The sequence below is a fragment of the Otolemur garnettii genome, unplaced genomic scaffold, assembly GCF_000181295.1.
Source record: "Otolemur garnettii isolate 467f Iridium unplaced genomic scaffold, OtoGar3 scaffold00002, whole genome shotgun sequence".
NCBI classification, from domain to species: Eukaryota; Metazoa; Chordata; class Mammalia; order Primates; family Galagidae; genus Otolemur; species Otolemur garnettii.
Genome location: NW_003852397.1, coordinates 42,736,400 through 42,756,588, shown reverse-complemented (window position 1 = coordinate 42,756,588; position 20,189 = coordinate 42,736,400). Strand labels below are relative to the sequence as shown.

The following is a 20,189-nucleotide window of genomic DNA, read 5'->3' as shown; positions in this document are numbered from 1 at the left end:
TCTCTATTTGGACTGGGCCCTGCAGGGGAGAAATAATAATATAGCCCTGCCTTAAGCAGCTGAATAGTGGATGAGAATTAAAATATAGAACAACTGAGTGTGAAGCAGAACCCACCAAATGTAATGTATGAAGTACAGTTTCAAAAACATTATGTTGCCAAATGAGTATGTTGTAATGAGAAATATCTCAGAGACAGAATGCTCTTGTTTGTGTCCTGGTTCTCTTCCTCTAGGCAAGTAATAGTCAGGAAATTGCTCAAGGAACAAGAATCCTCAAAAAGGAGAATTAGTGGATGGGTGTGGTGGTTTACACCTATAATCCTAGCACTCTAGGAGGCCCAAGTGGGAAGATTACTTGAGCTCAGCAATTCAAGACCAGCCTGGGAAGAGCAAGAACAAGACCCCTTTCTCTACTAAAAATAGAATGGTGATGTCTGCCCAGAGTCCCAGCTACTTGAGAGGCTTGAGTCCAGGAGTTTGAGGTTGCAGTGAGCTATAGTGATGCCCCTGTACTCTATCCCAGGCGACTGAGTGAGACTCTGGTCTCAAAAGAAAGAATTAATTGGGGAATAGTATGGTTATCCTGATGCATTTGTCCATCTGTCATCACAGTGGGAATGGTCTCATCAATGTACCAAGAATTATTCAAGTCCATTAGCTAAGATTTCCAGTCCATTTTCCATACAAATGTGCTGATGGTTTCTGCTAACATTCATCCCAGTATTTTTTCCTTCTTTTTTTATAAAAATAATGTGTTTTTTGTAAAAAATGGGGAAAATAGAAGATAAACTGTCCATAATTTCATCACTTTGGAGTACAACTTTTAAGAGTTTTTGTATATATCCTTTGATACTTAAAAAGTTTTAGTTGAAATGGGCAAGAAACACATCAAGTTGGTAGTGTGGTATTATGAAAATTATTAAAAGATTGGGCTTTTTATAAAGATCATGAAGGATGAATGGGATTTATAACCTGATATGTCAAAGGACATGCTAAGGCAGGGATTTTCTTTCAAGTGTTGTGATCAACATGCAGGCAGAAAACTATAGACTCTATTTGGGCAACAGTGAGTAGTACATTTTGGCTGTGTATAGGGCAGGGCATGTCTGTGTAAAGCAATAGTGGACATCGTAGTTTGGTTGACATTGAATTCCAGGCAGAACACTGTATACTGAGTTTCTTTTTTCGGAAAATTAGAGGTAAATGAAACAAAAGGTATTTCTAATAAGATTTGAAATAGGAAATAAGGACCAAAGAAATTCAGAAGAAGCATATACCTTAGCCAAAAGGCTAATGTTATTGAATATATGATTACCATGATTAAACATATACCAAAAATGTTACATAGCCTCATTCATCTGCAGGAAGTAAAAATGATTTTTCTTTCTTTCTTTTTTTCTTTTCTTTTTCTTTTTTTTTAAGGGACAAAGTCTCACTTTATCATCCTCGGTAGAGCACTGTGGCATCACAGCTCACAGCAACCTCCAGCTCCTGGGCTTAGGCGATTCTCTTGCCTCAGCTTCCTAAGTGGCTGGGACTACAGGTGCCTGCCACAACACCTGGGTATTTTTGTTGTTGTTGCAGTTTGACTGGGGCCGGGTTCAAACCCACCACCCTTGGTATATGGGGCCGGCACCTTACTCACTGAGCCAAAGATACCACCTGTAAAAATGACTTTTCAAGGAAATGAGGTGTTCTTGAATACTTGATTCAGCAGGGTTAACCATTGAAGCTTTGAGTGAGTGATGCAGGAACTGTGTTTAAGGAAGGTTACTCCAATAATAGTTTATAAGGTGAGTAAGAATCAAAAAAGTGAAAGGAGAGAAGAATTAAAACATGATGGTAATCAAATTTACATTAAGAAGAAGAGGATGAACAAGATATGGGGACTGCAACAGAGAAGATGGATGTGAAAAATGTTCCAGTGATAGAATAGGTGGTATTTGTCCTTGTTATGACAAGGAATTATGTATATACAAAGTAGCCAAGTATGACTGGCTACTTTTGAATCTAGACAACTAGAAAATTAGAGGAGTCAGCAGGAATAGGTTTTGAAGGGAAAGAAGAGCCTGGTTTTTGAGGTACTTGGCTGGATATGCTCTGGATTGCCAGGTGAAAACATAAGCCTGGGAATTTATATAAAAAGTTAAGGTTTGAAATTTACTTAAAGGTGTTAGGTGGAGCCATGCAAGTAAATGAGATTGAAAAGGCAGAGGAGGGACCAGGCACTGCGGTGGCTCACTCCTGTAATCCCAGCACTCTGGAAGGCCTGAGCTCACGAGTTCAAGACCAGCCTGAGCCAGAGGCGAGACCTCATCTCTAAAAATATCTAGACTTCCCCTCAGCCGTAGTCCCAGCTACTTGGGACAGTGAAGCAAGAGAATTGCTTGAGCCCAAGAGTTGGGGTTGCTGTGAGCTGTGATGCCACAGCATTCTCCCAGGAGTGACACAGTGAGACTCTGTCTCAAAAATATAAAATGAAAAGAAAGAAAAAAGAAGTGGTTCTAGAAAACTGTGTAATATGAGCCACACAGGGATATTTACATCCAAATTAATTTAAATTAAAAATTGAGTTCTTAAGTCATACCACATTTCAGGTACTGAATAACCACAAGTGGTTCATGGCAGCCCTAATTGAACAGTAGAGATATGGATTATTTCCATTGCTGCTGAAAATTCTATAGGATAGCAATGTTTTAGAAATACAGTAAGACATAAGAGTAATAAGTGAACAGAATATAAACATATAGTGAAATAAGTGGTATGATAGGCATAATGAATTTATAAACTAGGGTTAGGTTGGGCTAGGAGTAATTATGACTCCAGTGTCTTAGGGGTGATTACTTTGTTGTATAAGAAACCATCAAGGGGTAGGCAGGCTGATGCTTATGGTGTGCTATATCATTAAAGACCTAGGTGCCTCTGTCTTTTAGCTCAGGCATACATGATTTCCATTCTTCAGGTTACCTCATAGTCCAGAATGGCTGCTGGAGCTCCAGCTGTTACATTGGCAGACCAGAAATCAGGAAGAAGAAAGGGGAAAAAAGCAAAAAGGTTCTGCCTCTAATCTGAGCCTGTTCTCTTGAGGTTGCCTTTCTTGGAGTCATACAAAGCTAAGGATTTTAGCCTCACTCAGCTGCAGGGGAGGCTGGGACATGTAGTTGTTTAGCTGGTGCATTGCCATCCCCTCCCAAATTAAACTGTATAAATAAGGGAGAAGTGACAAATGGATATTACGTGGCAACCAGCAGTCTCTGCCCTAGCGGCTGCCTGGCATTAAGATATTGACAGAGCCTCTACTGGCCAGTTCCTTGATTTTTTTTCTCTTTCCTTTAGTGGGTGGGCTCTTTTGTCTTCCTCAGACAAAATCTTATTCTGGGTTTATGAACTGGGAAAAGTGTTCTGATTTGAAGCAGAAGTGGAGCCCTTGTATCCCTGCCCACTGAAATACCTGCAGAGACAGTTAAGGAGAAGCAGGATTTAATAGCTCTGGCCTGGTAGTTTGAATATTTTTCATGATTGTTTCAGATACAGGTAAGACACTTTTTAGAAGACAAAGAACCTTGTCATTTTAGAAAAGTGATAACAATATAAGTTGGCCTACTAAATAGTGTATGAAGACATAGTGCGCAGAATATTGAATCTTAAAGGTATGTATAGACCTGGGGCTGCCTCTACTGACGTTTTCCCTCATTTTCTTCTCATTCCTCTTTCTTGTACATTGACGTCAGTGATTTTAGAGGGTCGAGTTAGGATCTGAGCTGCTTGCTTTTATTGTGTCACTGAGAAGTTACTAGAAATCTATATTTATATGGTATTTTTGAAGATACTAAATTTATAAATATGAAGTCTTAATTATACTTTTAAAATAAACTCTCCACACTCTAGATGTTTTCTTGATTGAATTTAGCATCTAAGTCAGACCTCTCATTAACCCCCATGTCAGATTTCTGAGCTCTTCCTGTCCTATACATATAGGGATCCATCTGCATTTCTCTGAGCAATAATAATTAAGAATATTACTTAACTGAGAAACACTGACCCTCCCTGGTCTCACTGTTTGGTAGTTAGACTTCCAGCTCTTGATGTATACCTACACAGAAGAGCAAATTGGCTGTCTTCTTTCCCTTCTTTTCCTGTCTTGATGATGACTATTTGGTGAACATTAGTGATTCTGCGTAATATTTTGAGGCTTATTTCATCTTTCCAATATTCTTTCAAATATTTACTGAGCACCTGTTTTATAATAAGCACAGTTCTACGTATTGAGGATATAAATGTGAACATAATAAAGTACCTGCTAATCAAGGCTAAAAAAAGGAAAAAGAAAAAAACCCAGTGCTCAAATATGTTAGGTAATGGTGTCAGGAAGACAAACAGAATAACAGATTAGAGAGTGACTAGAAAGAATACTGTTCACTATAAGATTATCAAGGGCTTCTCTGAGAAACAGTGATTTCCTTTTTAGGTAGAGGGCACTACCAATTGCAAACGCAGCCTGAGGTGGGAGGGGTTGACATGTTTACCGGATGGCAGGGAAGGTAGTGTGGCTGTCCCAGAATGAACAAAACAGATAGAGGTAGGGTTTGAGGTCAGAGAGGTAATGGGCAGATAAGTTTCTTGTGGCGGCTATCACAAATTACCACAAACATGGTGAATTAAAAAAACAAATTTATTCTCTAACAGTTCTGGAAGCAAGAGTCCAAAATCATTAACCTAGGCTCAAAGCAAGGTGTCAACAGAGCCATGCTCCTTTGCCTCTTCAGCTTTTGGTGGCTGCATCTCTCCAGTCTTCAAGGCCAGTTTCTTCAAATCTCTCTCCACCCCATCTTCACATTGCTTTCCCCTCTGTGTGTAAAATACTCATTTGCTTTCTTCTTAAGAGGTTACTTGTGCTTGAATTTAGGGCCTGTCCAGATATTCCAGGATAATCCACTGTCTGAAGAGCCTTAAACTTCATCATACTTGGCAAAGACTTCTCTTTTCTTTTTTTTTTTTTTTTTTCCATTTCTTAAACTATAGAGATTAGGACATGGATATCTTTTTTTTTTCCTTTTTAGGCACTTAGCTAAAATGCTGTATTATATATGTACTTTTTAATTTATTTTGGATTAATATGAGGGTATATATGATTAGGTTATGTAGTTTAAATTTGTAAGATAGAGTCCAAGCTGTAGTTTTGGACTTTACCCAAGAAGTGTGTCATTTACCCATACATAGTACTTGTTAGGTGGGGACTTACCAAGCCCCTCTTTTCCCCTCTTGAGTTTAAGTTTTTCTCTCATTTGTGCACATTGTTTTTAATCCACAAATTTTGATTTAGTATTGGGTACATAGGATAATTGACTTTCCATTTTTGTGATACTTAGGAGAGTGTTCTCTAAATCCATTCAAGTTGTCACAAAAGATAGGAAGTCTCCATCTTTTTTATGGCTGAATAGGAAATATTCCTACATATGCAATAGGTTATTAATCTATTCTTGTGTTGAAGGGCACTTGGGCTGTTTCCACATCTTTGCAGTTGTAAGTTGGGTGGCTATAAACAATTGAGTGCAAATGTCCTAAATGACTTCTTTCTTTTGAGTACATACTTAGTAATGAGATTGCAGGATCAAATTGAAAGTCTACTTTAGTTCTTTGAAGACTCCATGGATATCTTTTTGAAGGCCCATTTTTTAGTCTATCCCAGGAGCCAAGCTAAAAAAAAACAAGAGTAAGGACTTTGAATTTTATTCTGAATGAGATGAAAACCCATTGGAAGGTTTGGCGTGCCATAACCTGGCCTGCATTTTTAAAAAGATTACTCTAGCTGCTATTTGTAAGGACTACACTGAGGAGGAGGATAGTAGGACTCTGTAAGTGTTCACTTCTAATGTAACTGATTCATGGATATCTTGTTGGAAAACTCATACTTTAAGTAAAAGCCAGTTTCCCTGCCATTCAGTCCTATTTTTCTTTCATGGGTAATAATTATCCCATGAGGTGTTTTTTTCCACCTCCTATTTTGCATATTCATACCTATAAATAATTATTTATAAAAATGAACAATTTAACTTGTGAGGCTTACATAAATGTATCATATATTTAGCTCTTTGATATTTTTCATTTACAAATACATCTTGGAAACCTTTTCTGCTCTTGTTAGTGTTTTATAGTACACATACACTGTTATTTATGTAATTCCCTAATGATGAGCATTGAGATTGTTTACTCTTTTTCTCTATTCTGACGCTACAGCAATGGAGATTCTTGGTACACATGGACAATTGTTTTTCTGAGATGGATAGCAAAAGTATCAAGAGTGTGTGACAGTTTTAGACTGTATGTAATAGATCCTGCCAAACAAAATACCTTCCAGTTTATACCAGAAGTGTCTGAGTTTTCAGTTAATGAAATTACTGAATTTCTTTTACAGACTTCATAAATTTTTCTAATGGATTAAATATTCTTACTGATTCGTATAAATTCTTTATGTATTTTAGATGCTTTTCTTTGTTAGACAAGTAATTTTTTATCTAAGTGTTCTTTGTCAATTTATTTTGGTGTATCTTTTGAAATTAAAAAATTTTAAATTTTGGGCGGCACTGTGACTCAGTGAGAGGGCACCAGCCCCATGTACCGAGGGTAGCGGGTTCAAACCCAGCCCCCACCAAACTGCAACAAAAAAATAGCAGGGCATTATGGCGGGTGCCTGTGGTCCCAGCTACTCAGGAGGCTGAGGCAGGAGAATCGCCTAAGCCCAGGAGCTGGAGGTTGCTGTGAGCTGTGACTCCACAGCACTCTACCAAGGGCAACAAAGTAAGACTCTGTCTCTAAAAAAAAAAAAAAAAAATTTAACATAAAATTTAATTGTTTTCTTTTCTCTCTTTCTTTCTTTTTTTTTTGAGACAGCGTCTTCCTCTCTTACCCTGGATAGAGTACTGTGGCATCACAGCTCACAGTAACCTCAAACTCCTTGGCTCAAGTGATTCTCTAGCCTCAGCCTTTCAAGTAGCTGGAGCTACAGGTGCTTGCCACAAGGGCAGGCTAGTTGTTCTGTTTTTAGTAGAGATGGGGTCTCGTCCTTGCTCAGGCTAGTCTTGAACTCCTGAGCTCAAGTGATCTACCTTCCTTGGCCTCCCAGAATGCTAGGATTACAGGTGTGAGCCACTACATCCAGCCAATTTTTTTCTATTACTGATTTTACAATAAGACGATCATCCCTAACCCATCATCGCAACTGTATTCTCCTATTACTTCTACTACTACTTTATAGTATTCAGAATAAGTAGATCAATCAATAGATAAGATAATTTTTTTTAATGAATGAAGTATAGTAGGAACCTGATACTTGACAGCTACTTGTTCCAGTATCATTTATATATCCCCTTAGAACTGCTTTGAAATGCTAACTTTATTAAATACTGTATATTTGCTTACAACTCGGTGCTTTTTTTTTTTAATTTTATTCAAATTAATATGAGAGTACCGTATTTAGTTTACATTGTTCCCACTTCCAAGGCAAAGTTCCATTTGTAGAAGAGCCCCTCACCCAGGAAACATGTTATACACCCTCACAATGTGCACATTAGGTTAGATCCTGCCTCGTGCCCTCCCTCCTTCTGCCAAACATCCTCCCCCCTCCCTCCTCCCACTTCCCTCTACCCCCAGACTGCCCTATAATAATGTTTTATTTTTCATAAGAGCATGTAATTGTTTATATATTGATTTCCTATTCGTCTGGAGTATATTGATATTTATTTTTCCATTCTTGCAATACTTTACTAAGAAGAATGTATTTTAACTCCATCCAGGTAAATGTAAAAGATGTAAAGTCTCCATCTTTTTAGTGGCTGAATAATATTCCATAATATACATATACCACAGTTTGTTGATCCATTCATGGGTTGATGGGCACTTAGGTTGCTTCTACAACTTGGCAATTATAAATTGAGCTACAGTAAACATTCTAGCACAAATGTCTTTGTGATAAAATGATGCTTATTCTTCTGGGTAGATACCTAGTAATAGAATTGCAGAGTCAAATGGAATTTAGATCTCTGAGGATTCTGCGTACTTCTCTCCAAAAAGGCTGTATTAGTTTGCCATCCCACCAGCAGTTCGGAAGTATTCCCTTCTCTCCACATCCACGCCAGCATCTGATGTTCTAGGACTTTGTGATGTGGGCTGATCTTGCTGGGGTTAGATGATATCTTAGAGTGGTTTTGATTTGCATTTCTCTGATTAAAGACGATGAGCATTTTTTCATGTGTTTGTTGGCCTTTCATCTGTCATCCTTGGAGAAGTTTCTGTTCAAATCACTTGCCCACTTATAGACAGGGTTGTTTGCTCTTGTTTTACTGTTTAATTTGAATTCTCTGTAGATTCTAGTTATCAGGCCTTTGTCAGATTCGTAACATGCAAAAATCTTCTCCCATTCTGAGGGCTGTCTGTTCTGTTTGAGGTACTCTTAGCTGTGCAAAAAGCTTTTTAGCTTGATTAAACCTCAGTTTGGGGTTTTTTTTTTTTTTTTTTGGTGGTGCTGCAATTGCTAGGGGGGATCTTCCTCATAAAGTTTTTTCCCAGGCCAGTATCTTCAAGTGTTTTCCCCATACTCTTTTCTAGAATTTTAATTGTTTCATGTCTTAAATTTAAATTTTTTAGCCAACAAGAATCAATTTTTGTCAATGGTGAGAGGTGTGGGTCAACTTTCAGTCTTCTGCATGTGGATAACCATTCTCCTAGCACCATTTGTTAAATAAGGATTCTTTTCTCCATTGCATGCTTCTGTTAGGCTTATCAAAGATTAAATGAGGATATGTGGCTGGGTTCATCTCTCGATTCTCTATCTTATTCCATAGATCTGTGTCTCTATTTTTGTGCAAGTACCATGCTGTTTTAATCACTATAGCCTTATAATAGGGTGGCATAGTGGACCTCCAGATTTGTTTTTGTAAGAACTCTATTTGCTATTCAGGGTTTTTCTGAATTAAAGTACCATTTTTTCAAGATCTTTAAAGCATGACATTGGTGCTTTGATGGGGATTGCATTAAATCTATGGATTACTTTGGGTGGTGTGGACGTTTTAACAATGTTGATTCTTCTCAGCCATGAGCATGGTATGTTCTTCCATTTGTTGACATCTTCTGCTGTTTCTTTTCTCAGAGTTTCATAATTCTCCTTATAGAGATCTTTCACATTTTTTGTTAGATATATATTTTTAAGTATTTCATCTTCTTTGGTGCTATTGTAAAAGGAAGAGAGTCTTTGATTTTGTTCTCGGTTTGACAATTGTCAGCGTATACAAAGGCTACTGATTTGTGGGTATTGATTTTGTAACCTGAGATGCTGCTATATTCCTTGATCACTTCTAAGAGCTTTGTAGTTGAGTTTCAAGGGTTTTCCAGGTATAAGATCATGTCATCTGCAAAGAGGGAGATGACCTCCTTTGCCCCATTTGGATTCCTTTGATCTCCTTCTCTTGCCTTATTGCAATGGCCAGAACTTCCAACACTATTTTAATAGCACTGGAGACAGTGGGCATCCTTGTCTGGTTTCAGATTTGAGTGGGGATGCTTTTCAGTTTTACTCCATTCAATATGATGTTGGCTGTGGGTTTGGCATAGATAGCCTCTATCAACTTAAGGAATGTTCCTTCTAAGCCTATTTTCTTGAGTATTTTTATCATGAAAGGACGCTGGATATTGTCAAAAGCCTTTTCTGCATCAATTAAAAGAATCCCATGGTCTTTGTTTTTTATTCTATTTATGTGTAGTATTATATTTATAGATTTGCGTATGTTGAACCAACCTTGTGTGTCTGGAATAAAACCCCCTTGCTCATGGTATATAATCTTTTAATGTGTTGTTGTATTCTTTTTGCTAATATCTTCTTGAATATTTTTGCATCAATACAATATTAATTAATGATATTGGTCTATAGTTTTCTTTTCTTTTTTTTTTTTGGATCCTTTCCTGGTTTGGGGATCGGGGTGATAATTTGCTTCATAGAATGTGTTGGGGAGGATTCCTTCTTTCTCTGTATTTTGGAAAAGTTCATTATGCATTCAAGGAACTAGTTCCTCTTTGAACATTTGTGAAACCATCTGGTCCAGGGCTTTTCTTTTTTGGGATATATTGTACAGTTGATGCTATTTCAGTACTTGATATTGGTCTATTTAAGATTTCTAAATCTTTCTGGCTGAGTTTTGGAAAGTATTATGCTTCCAGATATCGGTCTATCTCCTCTACATTTTCATATTTCTGGGAATAGAGTTTTTTGTAGTAATTATTGAGACTCTTTTGTATTTATGTGGCATCTGTTTTTTTTTCCCTTTATCATTTCTGATTGTAGTTATTAGAGTACTTGTTTTTCTGTTGCTGGTTAATCTAGCCAAGGGTTTATCAATTTTATTAATCTTTTCAAAGAACCAAATTTTTGTTTCACTGATCTTCTGAATAATTCTTTTGTTTTCAATTTCATTTAGTTCTGCTCCAATTTTGGTTATCTCTTTTCTTCTGCTGGGCTTGGGATTAGATCGTCATTTCTTTTCCAGCTGCTTGAGATGGCCCATTTTGTTGCTGACTTGCTCTTTTTCTGTTTCCTTGATGAAGGCATCTAATGCTATAAATTTCATTCTGAGAACTGCCTTTGCAATATTCCACAGGTTTTGATAGTTTGTGTCTTCATTATTGTTTTGTTCCAGAAATCTAACGATCTCCTCCTTGATTTTGTCTGTGACCTAGCTATCATTCAGCATAAGGTTATTTAGTTACCCATGGTTTTATTTGATTATGAAGATTTCTGTTGGTGTTGAATTCAACTTTTATTCTATGATAGTCTGAGAATATACAGCAGATAATTTTTATTCTTTTGATTTGTTGAGGTTAGCCTTGTGACCTAAGATATGATTAATTTTGGAAGATGATCTGTGGGCTGATGAGAAGAACGTGTATTCAGTTTTGTTAGGATAAAATGTTCTGTATATGTCTGTTAAGTTCATTTGTTCTAGGGTCTTAAGTCCATTATTTCTTTCTTTAGTTTCTGCTTAGAGGACTGTCCAGGACTGCCAGTGGGGTATTAAAATCTCCAACCATTATAATGTGAGAAGATAACCTGATTGTTCAGATCAGTTAGGGTTTGTTTTATATATCAAGGAGCGTTCAGTTAGGGAGCGTAGATGTTAACTCTTCATATTGTGTGTTTCCCTTGACCAGTATGAAGCGTCCATCTTTGTCTTTCATTATTTTTGTTGGTTTGAATCCCATTGTATACAAGATTGCAGCCTCAGCTTTTTTCTGCTTTCCATTTGCTTGGAATACTCTTGTCCATCCCTCCGCCCTGAGTCTTGTTTTATCTTTTGAGGTAAAGGTGAGTTTCTTGTAGGAAACAGATATCTGGTGTGAGTTTTTGTATTCAATTGACCAGCCTATACCTCTTTAAAGGAGAGTTCAAACCATTGACATTAATTGAGAGAAATGATCAATGTGACAGAGTTTTGGTCATCTTGCTTTTTCAGAAGTCCAGAGTTTTATGGCTCTCACTATTGTATAAGCTAGACTTTGTTCTTTAATTTCTAGGTAGGTTTACTTTGGTAGTGTATCCTTTTGTTGCTTGTTATGAAGAATGGGTCTGAGTATTTCCTGTAGACCTTGTCGAGTCATGGCAAATTTCTCAGCATGTGGATGTCAGTGAAGTATTTGATTTCTCCATCACAAATGAAACTCAGTTTAGCAAGGTGTTGGATCCTGGGCTGGCAATTGTTTTGTTTAAGAAGGTTGAATGTCAATGACCATCCTTTTCTGGCTTGGAAAGTTTCAGCTGAAAGATCTGTAGTCATCCTTATACTTTTTCCTTTGGAAGTAATATTTTTCTTATGCCTGACTGCTTGCAAAAATTTCTCCTTTGTATTAACATTGGCGAAATTAATTACAATGTGTCTAGGAGATGCTTTGTTTTGATTGAGTTGTGCTGGGGTTCTGAAACTATCTAATATCTGAAATTCCTGCAATACTTGGGAAATTCTCCACTATAATGTCTTGGGGTAGAGAATTTGTGCCTTTGGGACCATCCTCTTTTCCTTCAGGAATCATTATAATTTGGATGTTTGATTCCTTGGAATGATCCCATAACTCAGGGAATATTCTGCTCTTCTCTATTTTTCTGCCTTTTTAAAACTTGGGATAGAGGCAGGACCTGTGGCTCAGTGAGTAGGGCACCAGCCCCATATACTGAGGGTGGCGGGTTCAAGCCCGGCCCCAGCTGAACTGCAACCAAAAAATAGCCAGGCGTTGTGGCAGGCGCCTGTAGTCCCAGCTACTCAGGAGACTGAGGCAAGAGAATCGCTTAAGCCTAGGAGTTGGAGGTTGCTGTGAGCTGTGTGACTCCACAGCACTCTACTGAGGGTGATAAAGTGAGACTTTTTCTCTACAAAAAAAAAAAAAAAAGACTGCTCTAAAACTTGAGATAGTTTAAAAGTCTTGTCTTTTTTTATCTGAGATTCTTTCTTCTCATTGCTCAACTCTATTTCTAAGGGACTCTACTGTATTTTGAAGCTCCTCAGAAACCTTTTTCAGCTCCTTAAGATATGCTATATATCTTCCTTCATTATGTCCATATCCTTGGTGACTTTGTCTTTAAATTCATTAATTTCTTGAGACAACTTCTGAACTGTTTTTCAGGTCCCTGTTTTCATCTTTTTCTCCATTCCAATTATCTTGTTTGCCATCTATATTCTAAATTCTATTTCTGACATTTCAGCAATTTCTCTGTAGATGGGATTCTCTGTTGTATTGTCTTTGACATCCCCAGAAGGCACTGATCTGCTGATTTTTCACGTTGCCAGAGTGCTTCAGCTAATTCCTCCTCAAGAGTATTTTCAGCTTCTTCCTCTTTTTCTTTTTTAATAGGTTAATTATACCTTTTTAGTTGAATTGATAGATTGTCCCTGATGAGTCCACTCCTCACCATTGCAGTGACACTTGCTGTGCTAACAAAGGCAGACAGGAGGTGAATCTACAACCCCAGACAGTGTTTCCAGGGGGACAAGAATCAGTAGGCAGTATTGACCCAGAGTTCCCATCAAAGTCGCTCTGCCAGTGCTGGCTCCACTTCACCAAATCAAGTTTACGAGGCTGCCCAGCTGACAGCACTGGCCCAGAGTTCAGGAGAGATGCTTATGCACTGGGCTTCATCCAGTTAATCAAGCGCTGAGGGCTACAGCTTTATAGACAGTGTAGGCCCAGAGGTTACACAGAGTCACTCAGACACCAGGCACAGCCCACCCAATTGAACCTCCGAGAGCCTTCACCCAGTAGAAAGTGTTAATCCAAAGTTCAGTACAAAGTCACTTAAACCCCGGCCCCACCTTTGTAATTGAGCTCTCTCCCCACAAAAGCTTGGACTGCTGTGCTACTGTTCTCAGGCTGTAGCTTGGCAGTGGCAGACTTCCCCAGGTTTCCAGTGAGCTTGTCAAACACTCTGGACCCTGCTGGGGCAGTCCTTCCAGCAATGAAGGTGGGGGAAGGGCAATCTGGGTGCTTAGGATTGCAAGAAAAATATTTGGTCTCTTGTACCAGACAGAATGGGGCCCAGTGTCAGTGGTGGGACCTCAATAACGGAGGACTGGGAGTTAGCAGCTGCTCTCCTGTGGGATAAGGTGAGGAGACTTTTGTACCCAGTTCTCTGGCTGACTGGTCGCCTACCATGGAGCTCCCTTGTGGGGAGAGGTCTCCCTTCCTCTGGGAGCTGGGCTCATACCTGTTGTTTTTCCTCCACTTTCTTGTTTCTGCCACTTGGTTCAGCCTGGGTGATGGGTATACACACAGACCTCTCATTGCACAGCTCCTCTCATTTGGCTTCCATCCACTTCAGTCCAATATCTCTCCTTTTGGGCATGAGCCTCTGGAAAAAGCTGCTTTCTACAGCCATCTTCCCACAATTCCTCTCTCTCCTCCTTAGCACCCCTGGAACCTCTCCTTCTAGAATTAAGCTATAAAGTAAGGCCACCTCCCTATTCCATATTGTTCCCAGCTTTGTTCAGTGCTCAGTCCGTCTGCCACATTGACTATGCTGAGCATGAATGTGCTTTCCCACTCCTGTCTTCTGCCTGTGCTGTTTTACCTGGCTGACATTCCTTTCCCCCATGCCTCTCCCGCCTCAGTACTTTCTTTTGCTGCATGGATCTATTTGTTTATTCACCAATATTGTGATTGTTATATTTTAATTATTAGAATTTTGTGATGTATTTTGAAATACACGATAGATAATTTACCTCATGGTTCTTATTCAAAGTTGTGTTGGTTATTCTGTGTGTTTTTTCTTTTAAATGAATTTTGTGGCTGGCTTGTCAGATTTTATGAAAAAAATTATTGGCTTGGCGCCTGTGGCTCAATTGGCTAAGACGCCAGCCACATACACCTAAGATGGCAGGTTCGAATCCCCAGACCCACCAAACAACAATGATGGCTGCAACCAAAAAATAGCCAGGCGTTGTGGCAGGCGCCTGTGGTCCCAGCTACTTGGGAGGCAGAGGCAGGAGACTCGCTTGAGCCCAGGAGTTGGAGGTTGCCGTGAGCTGTGATGCCATAGGCACTCTACCCAGGGGGATAGCTTGAGACTCTGACTCAAAAAAAAAAAAATATTATTTTATAAAATTTTCATTGGGATTGCATTAAATTATGGATTAATTTGTGAAGAATTAACAATTTTGGAAGTACTGACTTTTCCCATCTAGGAACATTTTATGTTTCTAGCCTTTTTATATTCTCTGTGGTTTTGTTCTTCTGTACTTTTTTATTTTGAAATACATTGAACATAAATATAAGAACAAAGTATATCAGATACCAATGACCAACATCAAACTTTATTAGATCTTCACATTATGCCATGTATTTCCTTCACATACGGTTTTACCGCTTTTAAAAAGTGATAAATAAATATAAAATATAAAACATTGAAGATAGAGATGAGAACCCCCTGTATATCTCTGATTCTTTCACCTTCACCTTCTTGCCTAAGATACCATGGTCTTGATTATGATCGTGGCATATCTTTTTACTTGGGGAAGTAGGTATAATTATACTGGGTTTACTTGCTAGGCTTGTTACATACACTATAGACATGGTTGTATTTTTATGTGTTTTGGGATGAGTATCCACAGGGAGATTATGTTGTACAGTAGAAGCCATTATACAAAAGCTAATAGAATGATTTTAAAAGTGTCTGGAATGTTGTGATTTCTGCCTGTGATTTGGTAATTGTTTCACATTTATGTGTGTACATACCTGATAACAAATTTAGTGCAGCCATTTTTAAGTGTTTTTCAAAATCAACTATTCTTCTACCTCCCTTGTGTTTCAGGATCAATTCCAAACTGACCATGGTTCCCTAAGATCTTGGTTATTGTGTTCAGCTTGCTTGTTCATGCATAATGTCAGTTAGAAGATTTACATGGTAAACATCCTACTGTTGTAAACATGCAGTTACACGTGTCATTGTGTTTCAGCCCCATTCAGTATACTGACAATTCTTTCTTGCATCTTATTTGTGATTTCGTATCAACTATTTTTATGTGTTTCAGCTCCATATTTGAGAATAAACGTGTGGATATTTTTAGATTTTGTCAGCTTTGGACCTTACTTTTTTCTCTCCTTTAACTTCTCAGGTACTAATTTAAGTAGTGAAGACTTTCTTTTGCTGGAGCTTTTGCACTGGTTTAAGGAAGAATTTTTTCACTGGGTGAATAACATGTTGTGTGATAAATGTGGTGGACAGACTAGGTCTAGAACTAAATCATTATTGCCCAATGAGGATGAGCTGAAGTGGGGTGCAAATAATGTGGAAGATCATTACTGTGATGCATGCCAGTTCAGCAATCGATTCCCCAGGTGGGTACCCAGACAAGAAAGAGTCATTTCTTAATTGAATGATTGGACTAGAATTTTTTGGTAAATGAACTTCTTTTTCAGTCTTTCTTTTAATTATTAAAAATATATTCCTCTAGAACACACATGAGCAAACTGTGGCAGGGAGGCTAAATCCAGCCCATTTCCTGTTTATTTGTAAATAAAGTTTCATTAGAACATGACCTTTGCTGATTCATTTACTTATAGTACGAAGCTCTTTTCACACTACAATAACAGTGTTAAATACTGGTGAAAGAGACTGTATGACCTGCAGAGTGTAAAATATTTGCCATCTTTTTAAAAAGACATTTAAGAAATTTATAAAAACTTGTTATAGAATATAAATTGAATATTGTCATAGCATTAAACATAGTCATAGTATGTTTAATCCTATAAATCTTGTATTTTTAATACATAATTTTTAGCTTTCTAATAACTTTAATAATATTGATCACACACAACAATGCTAATAACTTATCATTTTTATAATAAATACAATGCTGTGCATAATCATTATGATAATATGGAAAGTAAAAGTATCCATAGTATCATATTATTTTCTTTTTAAAGACAGAAGTTTGTTTTAATTAGGTGCTTTCCCTGCCCAACCTAACTTATCCAAGTATCTGTAAATTTTAAACAAAGGAAATTTTAATTTTTCATTTAACTTTTTCTGTCCTTTAACTTATAAACTTCTTGTCAGATTTTTTTAATTGGCAATATTTAGAAAGTTTGGTTGTATTACCAGGCAAGACAAGATACCACATTTTTGTGAAATACCTAATGTTGGGGACTTCAGGACTCAGTTTTGTCCCTCATTTGGAACCAGCCCTGCAATATACAGAATATAGGGTAAACAAAATCCAATAATTATTTAAAATTAGTTTATGTTATTTCTTCATTGAACATACATTTGCAAAGATTAGAAGAAAAAATATATATATAATTCTCATAAAATCTAGGCAGTGGATGTAAACTAATATGCAGTATGGAGGGGCAGAGCCAACAGGTATTGATGCAAAGAGTTATTCTTTTCCTTTGTAATCACTTAATTTACCGTTAGCTGCTCTTTAAGAGTGGGATGATAAACTTTATCAATTAGAAGCTAATCTGGCCTTTAGTCTGCATATTACTGTGCATACTACTTGCAATAGTAGTGTGTATAGAATATGGAACATGGGTTGCCCTAAAACTATTGTTACTATTCCATAATGCAAATGTACAGCTCTTTTCTGTAACTTAATTACATAAGTCCTAAAGTCCCTTAGCTTATTAAGCAACGGCATCTGATTAACCTCACCGTGCAGAGCCAATTCATTCATGCCACTGTTTCCACTGTTTCCTTTTCTCCACAGGCACATGGTTAACATCTCTGCTCAATTGGGGCACTTTTCCTGCTTAGCTATATAAGCTCAAAATCTTTCTTAACACCATATGCAAATTTAGTGTTCTGCAGTTGTATCATTTGATCATTGGAGTAACTTTTGAGAAGAATTTTGCAAATATTTTCTAAAAAACAATTTCCAGCCAGGTGTGGTGGCTCACACCTATAATCCTAGCAATCTGGGAGGCCGAAGTGGGTGGATTGCTTGAGCTTACAGAGTTTGAGATGAGCCTTAGCAAGAGCGAGACCCCATGTCTAAAAATAACTGGGCATTGTGGCAGGTGCCTATAGTCCCAGCTGTTTGGGGGACTGAGGCAAGAGAATTGCTTGAGCCCAGGAATTTAAGGTTGCTGTCAGCTGTGACACCAGGGCACTCTACCCAGGGTGACAAAGTGACATGCTGTCCAAAAAAATTTTTTTTCCAAATTAGCAAGCACCTTTAAATACTAAAGAAAAAAAAATAAAATTTTATTCAAAATGATTATTAGAAAAATAACATGTTAAGTAACATTGAATTAAACTGAGCTGAATTTTTTATTGAGTAAAATTATTTACCTTTTAAATATTATGAGCTAATTATACCACTTTAATGCTAATTCTTTAAGCAGATTTCTTAGAGAATCTGCCTGTCCAAATCTTCTCTGTCATTCAGAGCCCAGTTCAAATCCAAGGTCTTTTTCCTAAACACTCTTCATAACATTAAATCTGAGTGAGTGTGTCACATTCTGCCATATCTTACAATTATTCGTGTTAATTCCTTTTCTCTTTTAGGACTGCAAACACCTCGAAGACATACCACTGTTCAGCCATTTTCCGCCAAAGATTGTAACACTGACACAATACCTCCTATATTCTAGACTCTCTAATTAACATTTAAAAATAAGAAATATAAGAAGTGTTGTTTCTGTTTCGCATATAATAATATATGGCATATATTAAATTTTTGTGTTTTTTTAACCCAGATATAATAACCCTGAGAAACTTTTGGAAACAAGATGTGGACGGTGTGGCGAGTGGGCCAATTGTTTTACACTGTGCTGCCGAGCGTTAGGGTTTGAAGCTCGCTATGTTTGGGATTACACAGGTACTGAACACAGTGTGAGCAGAGAATTGTTGGGCTTTGCAGATTTACAGGGTTGAGTTTATATTCTGTCTGCTACTTTCTGGCCTTGTCAGTCTCAACTTCTATTTGCCTTTTATAAAATAACAATACCAACCTCCCAGGTTTTTTGAAAGGATCACAAGGTTTTTGTACAACATCTATAAATAATTCTCTTTTTAAAAATTAATTGTATTTTTATTTATATATGTGTGTACATATTTTGAGGGTATATGTGATAATTTAATATACTTTATACAGATCAAATCAATATAATTGAGATATCCATTTGTCTTTATGCTAGAAATATTTAAATTATTCTCTTCTAGCTATTTTGAAATATACAAGAAATTATTGTAAACGAGAGTCACCCTACTAATCTATCAAACACTAGGTCTTATTTCTTTTATTAATAATTTACCAAGGCACTTATAGCAATGCTATTTCTATATGCATAATAACGTGTAACAATGTGCAATAGAAATCTTCATTTTTGTAGGGATTACTATAAGAAAATTCAATAAACTTAAATTGCAGTATACAAAAATAATAAGTCATGTGACATTTGTGTTGTCTTAATAGAAATGCCTGTATTTATATATCAAAAAGTTATTTTCCTTGTCTGTTGTGTATAATGACAACTGTCCTGGTGACAGGCACAGGAAAAGCCCTGAGTTGAGTATTATACAGTGTATCCATGTAAGAAAAACATTTCTACCCCTTAATATTTCAAAATTTTTTAAAAGGCTGTTTTCCTTATTCTTAGAGTTTTGCTTGTATTTCTAGGTTTTTTTTAGAATTAAGTGAAACCGTCTCTTAATAATTACTCTTCTAAAACCAAATACAAAATATTAACAACTAGAAATCCTGTTAGATGTCTCATTGGTTTGGGGTCTTAAAGTCCAGAGAGACTGTAGTTTCAAAACTCCTTTGTAATAGCAAACTGAGCCTGGTATTGTTGATGCTGTTCAGTATGTCCTGAAGCAGGCTGCATTAAAGGAGATTATTTCTAAAACATTTTCAAGGATTTCAAAGAGATAAATTAACATAAGTATTCTAGAGTCTTGTCACAAATTTTCACTCTTTTTAACTAAAATTTAGAGTATTATTAAATATATGATTCTTAGTTACCATACGTGATTCTGGTTTTATAAACTTAACTTTTATTTCCTCTTTTCCATTGCTTTTTGTGTCTTTCTTGCATAGACCATGTCTGGACAGAAGTCTTTTCTTCTTCTCAGCAACGGTGGCTGCACTGTGATGCATGTGAAGATGTCTGTGACAAACCACTCCTTTATGAAATAGGATGGGGCAAGAAGCTTTCCTATATTATAGCATTTTCTAAAGATGAGGTAGGGCATAAAAGAAAAAAAGTATTTTTCTAAGATTAAAATATACTCTCATAATTAACATTCAGTAAGTTGCATATATTTAAAGTGTACAATTTAATAAGTTTTGTCATTTGTATACACTCATTAAATCATCACTGCAGTCAGTATTTATTTTATGGATGTACCATAGTTTATCGTTTCATCTATTGATAGACATTTAGGTAGTTCCTCATTTTTTACTATTTTGACTTAAGCTGCAGGGAACATTTAGGTGCACGGTCTTTTATTTATTTTCTTTTTTGAGACAGAGTTTCACTTTGTCACCCTTGGTAGAATGCTGTGCTATGGCATCACAGCTCACAGCAACCTCAAACTCTTGGGCTTAAGCGATTCTCTTGCCTCAGCCTCACAAGTAGCTGGGACTACAGGCACCCACCATAATGCCTGGCTATTTTTTTGTTATAGTTGTCACATTGTTGTTTAGCAGGCC

At 37.1% G+C, this 20,189-nt stretch overlaps 1 protein-coding gene across 2 annotated transcripts in view; it reads left to right on the top strand.

Moving 5' to 3' along the window:
* Window positions 1–20,189, top strand: part of NGLY1 (N-glycanase 1) — a 68,523-nt gene that overhangs the window by 31,573 nt on the left and 16,761 nt on the right. For both annotated transcript variants that reach the window (XM_003781750.2, XM_003781751.3), the window contains exons 5-7: window positions 15,645–15,867; window positions 18,232–18,353; window positions 19,575–19,720. In XM_003781750.2, the coding sequence (XP_003781798.1) occupies window positions 15,645–15,867; window positions 18,232–18,353; window positions 19,575–19,720 (491 nt within the window). The remainder of the gene's footprint in view (window positions 1–15,644; window positions 15,868–18,231; window positions 18,354–19,574; window positions 19,721–20,189) is intronic.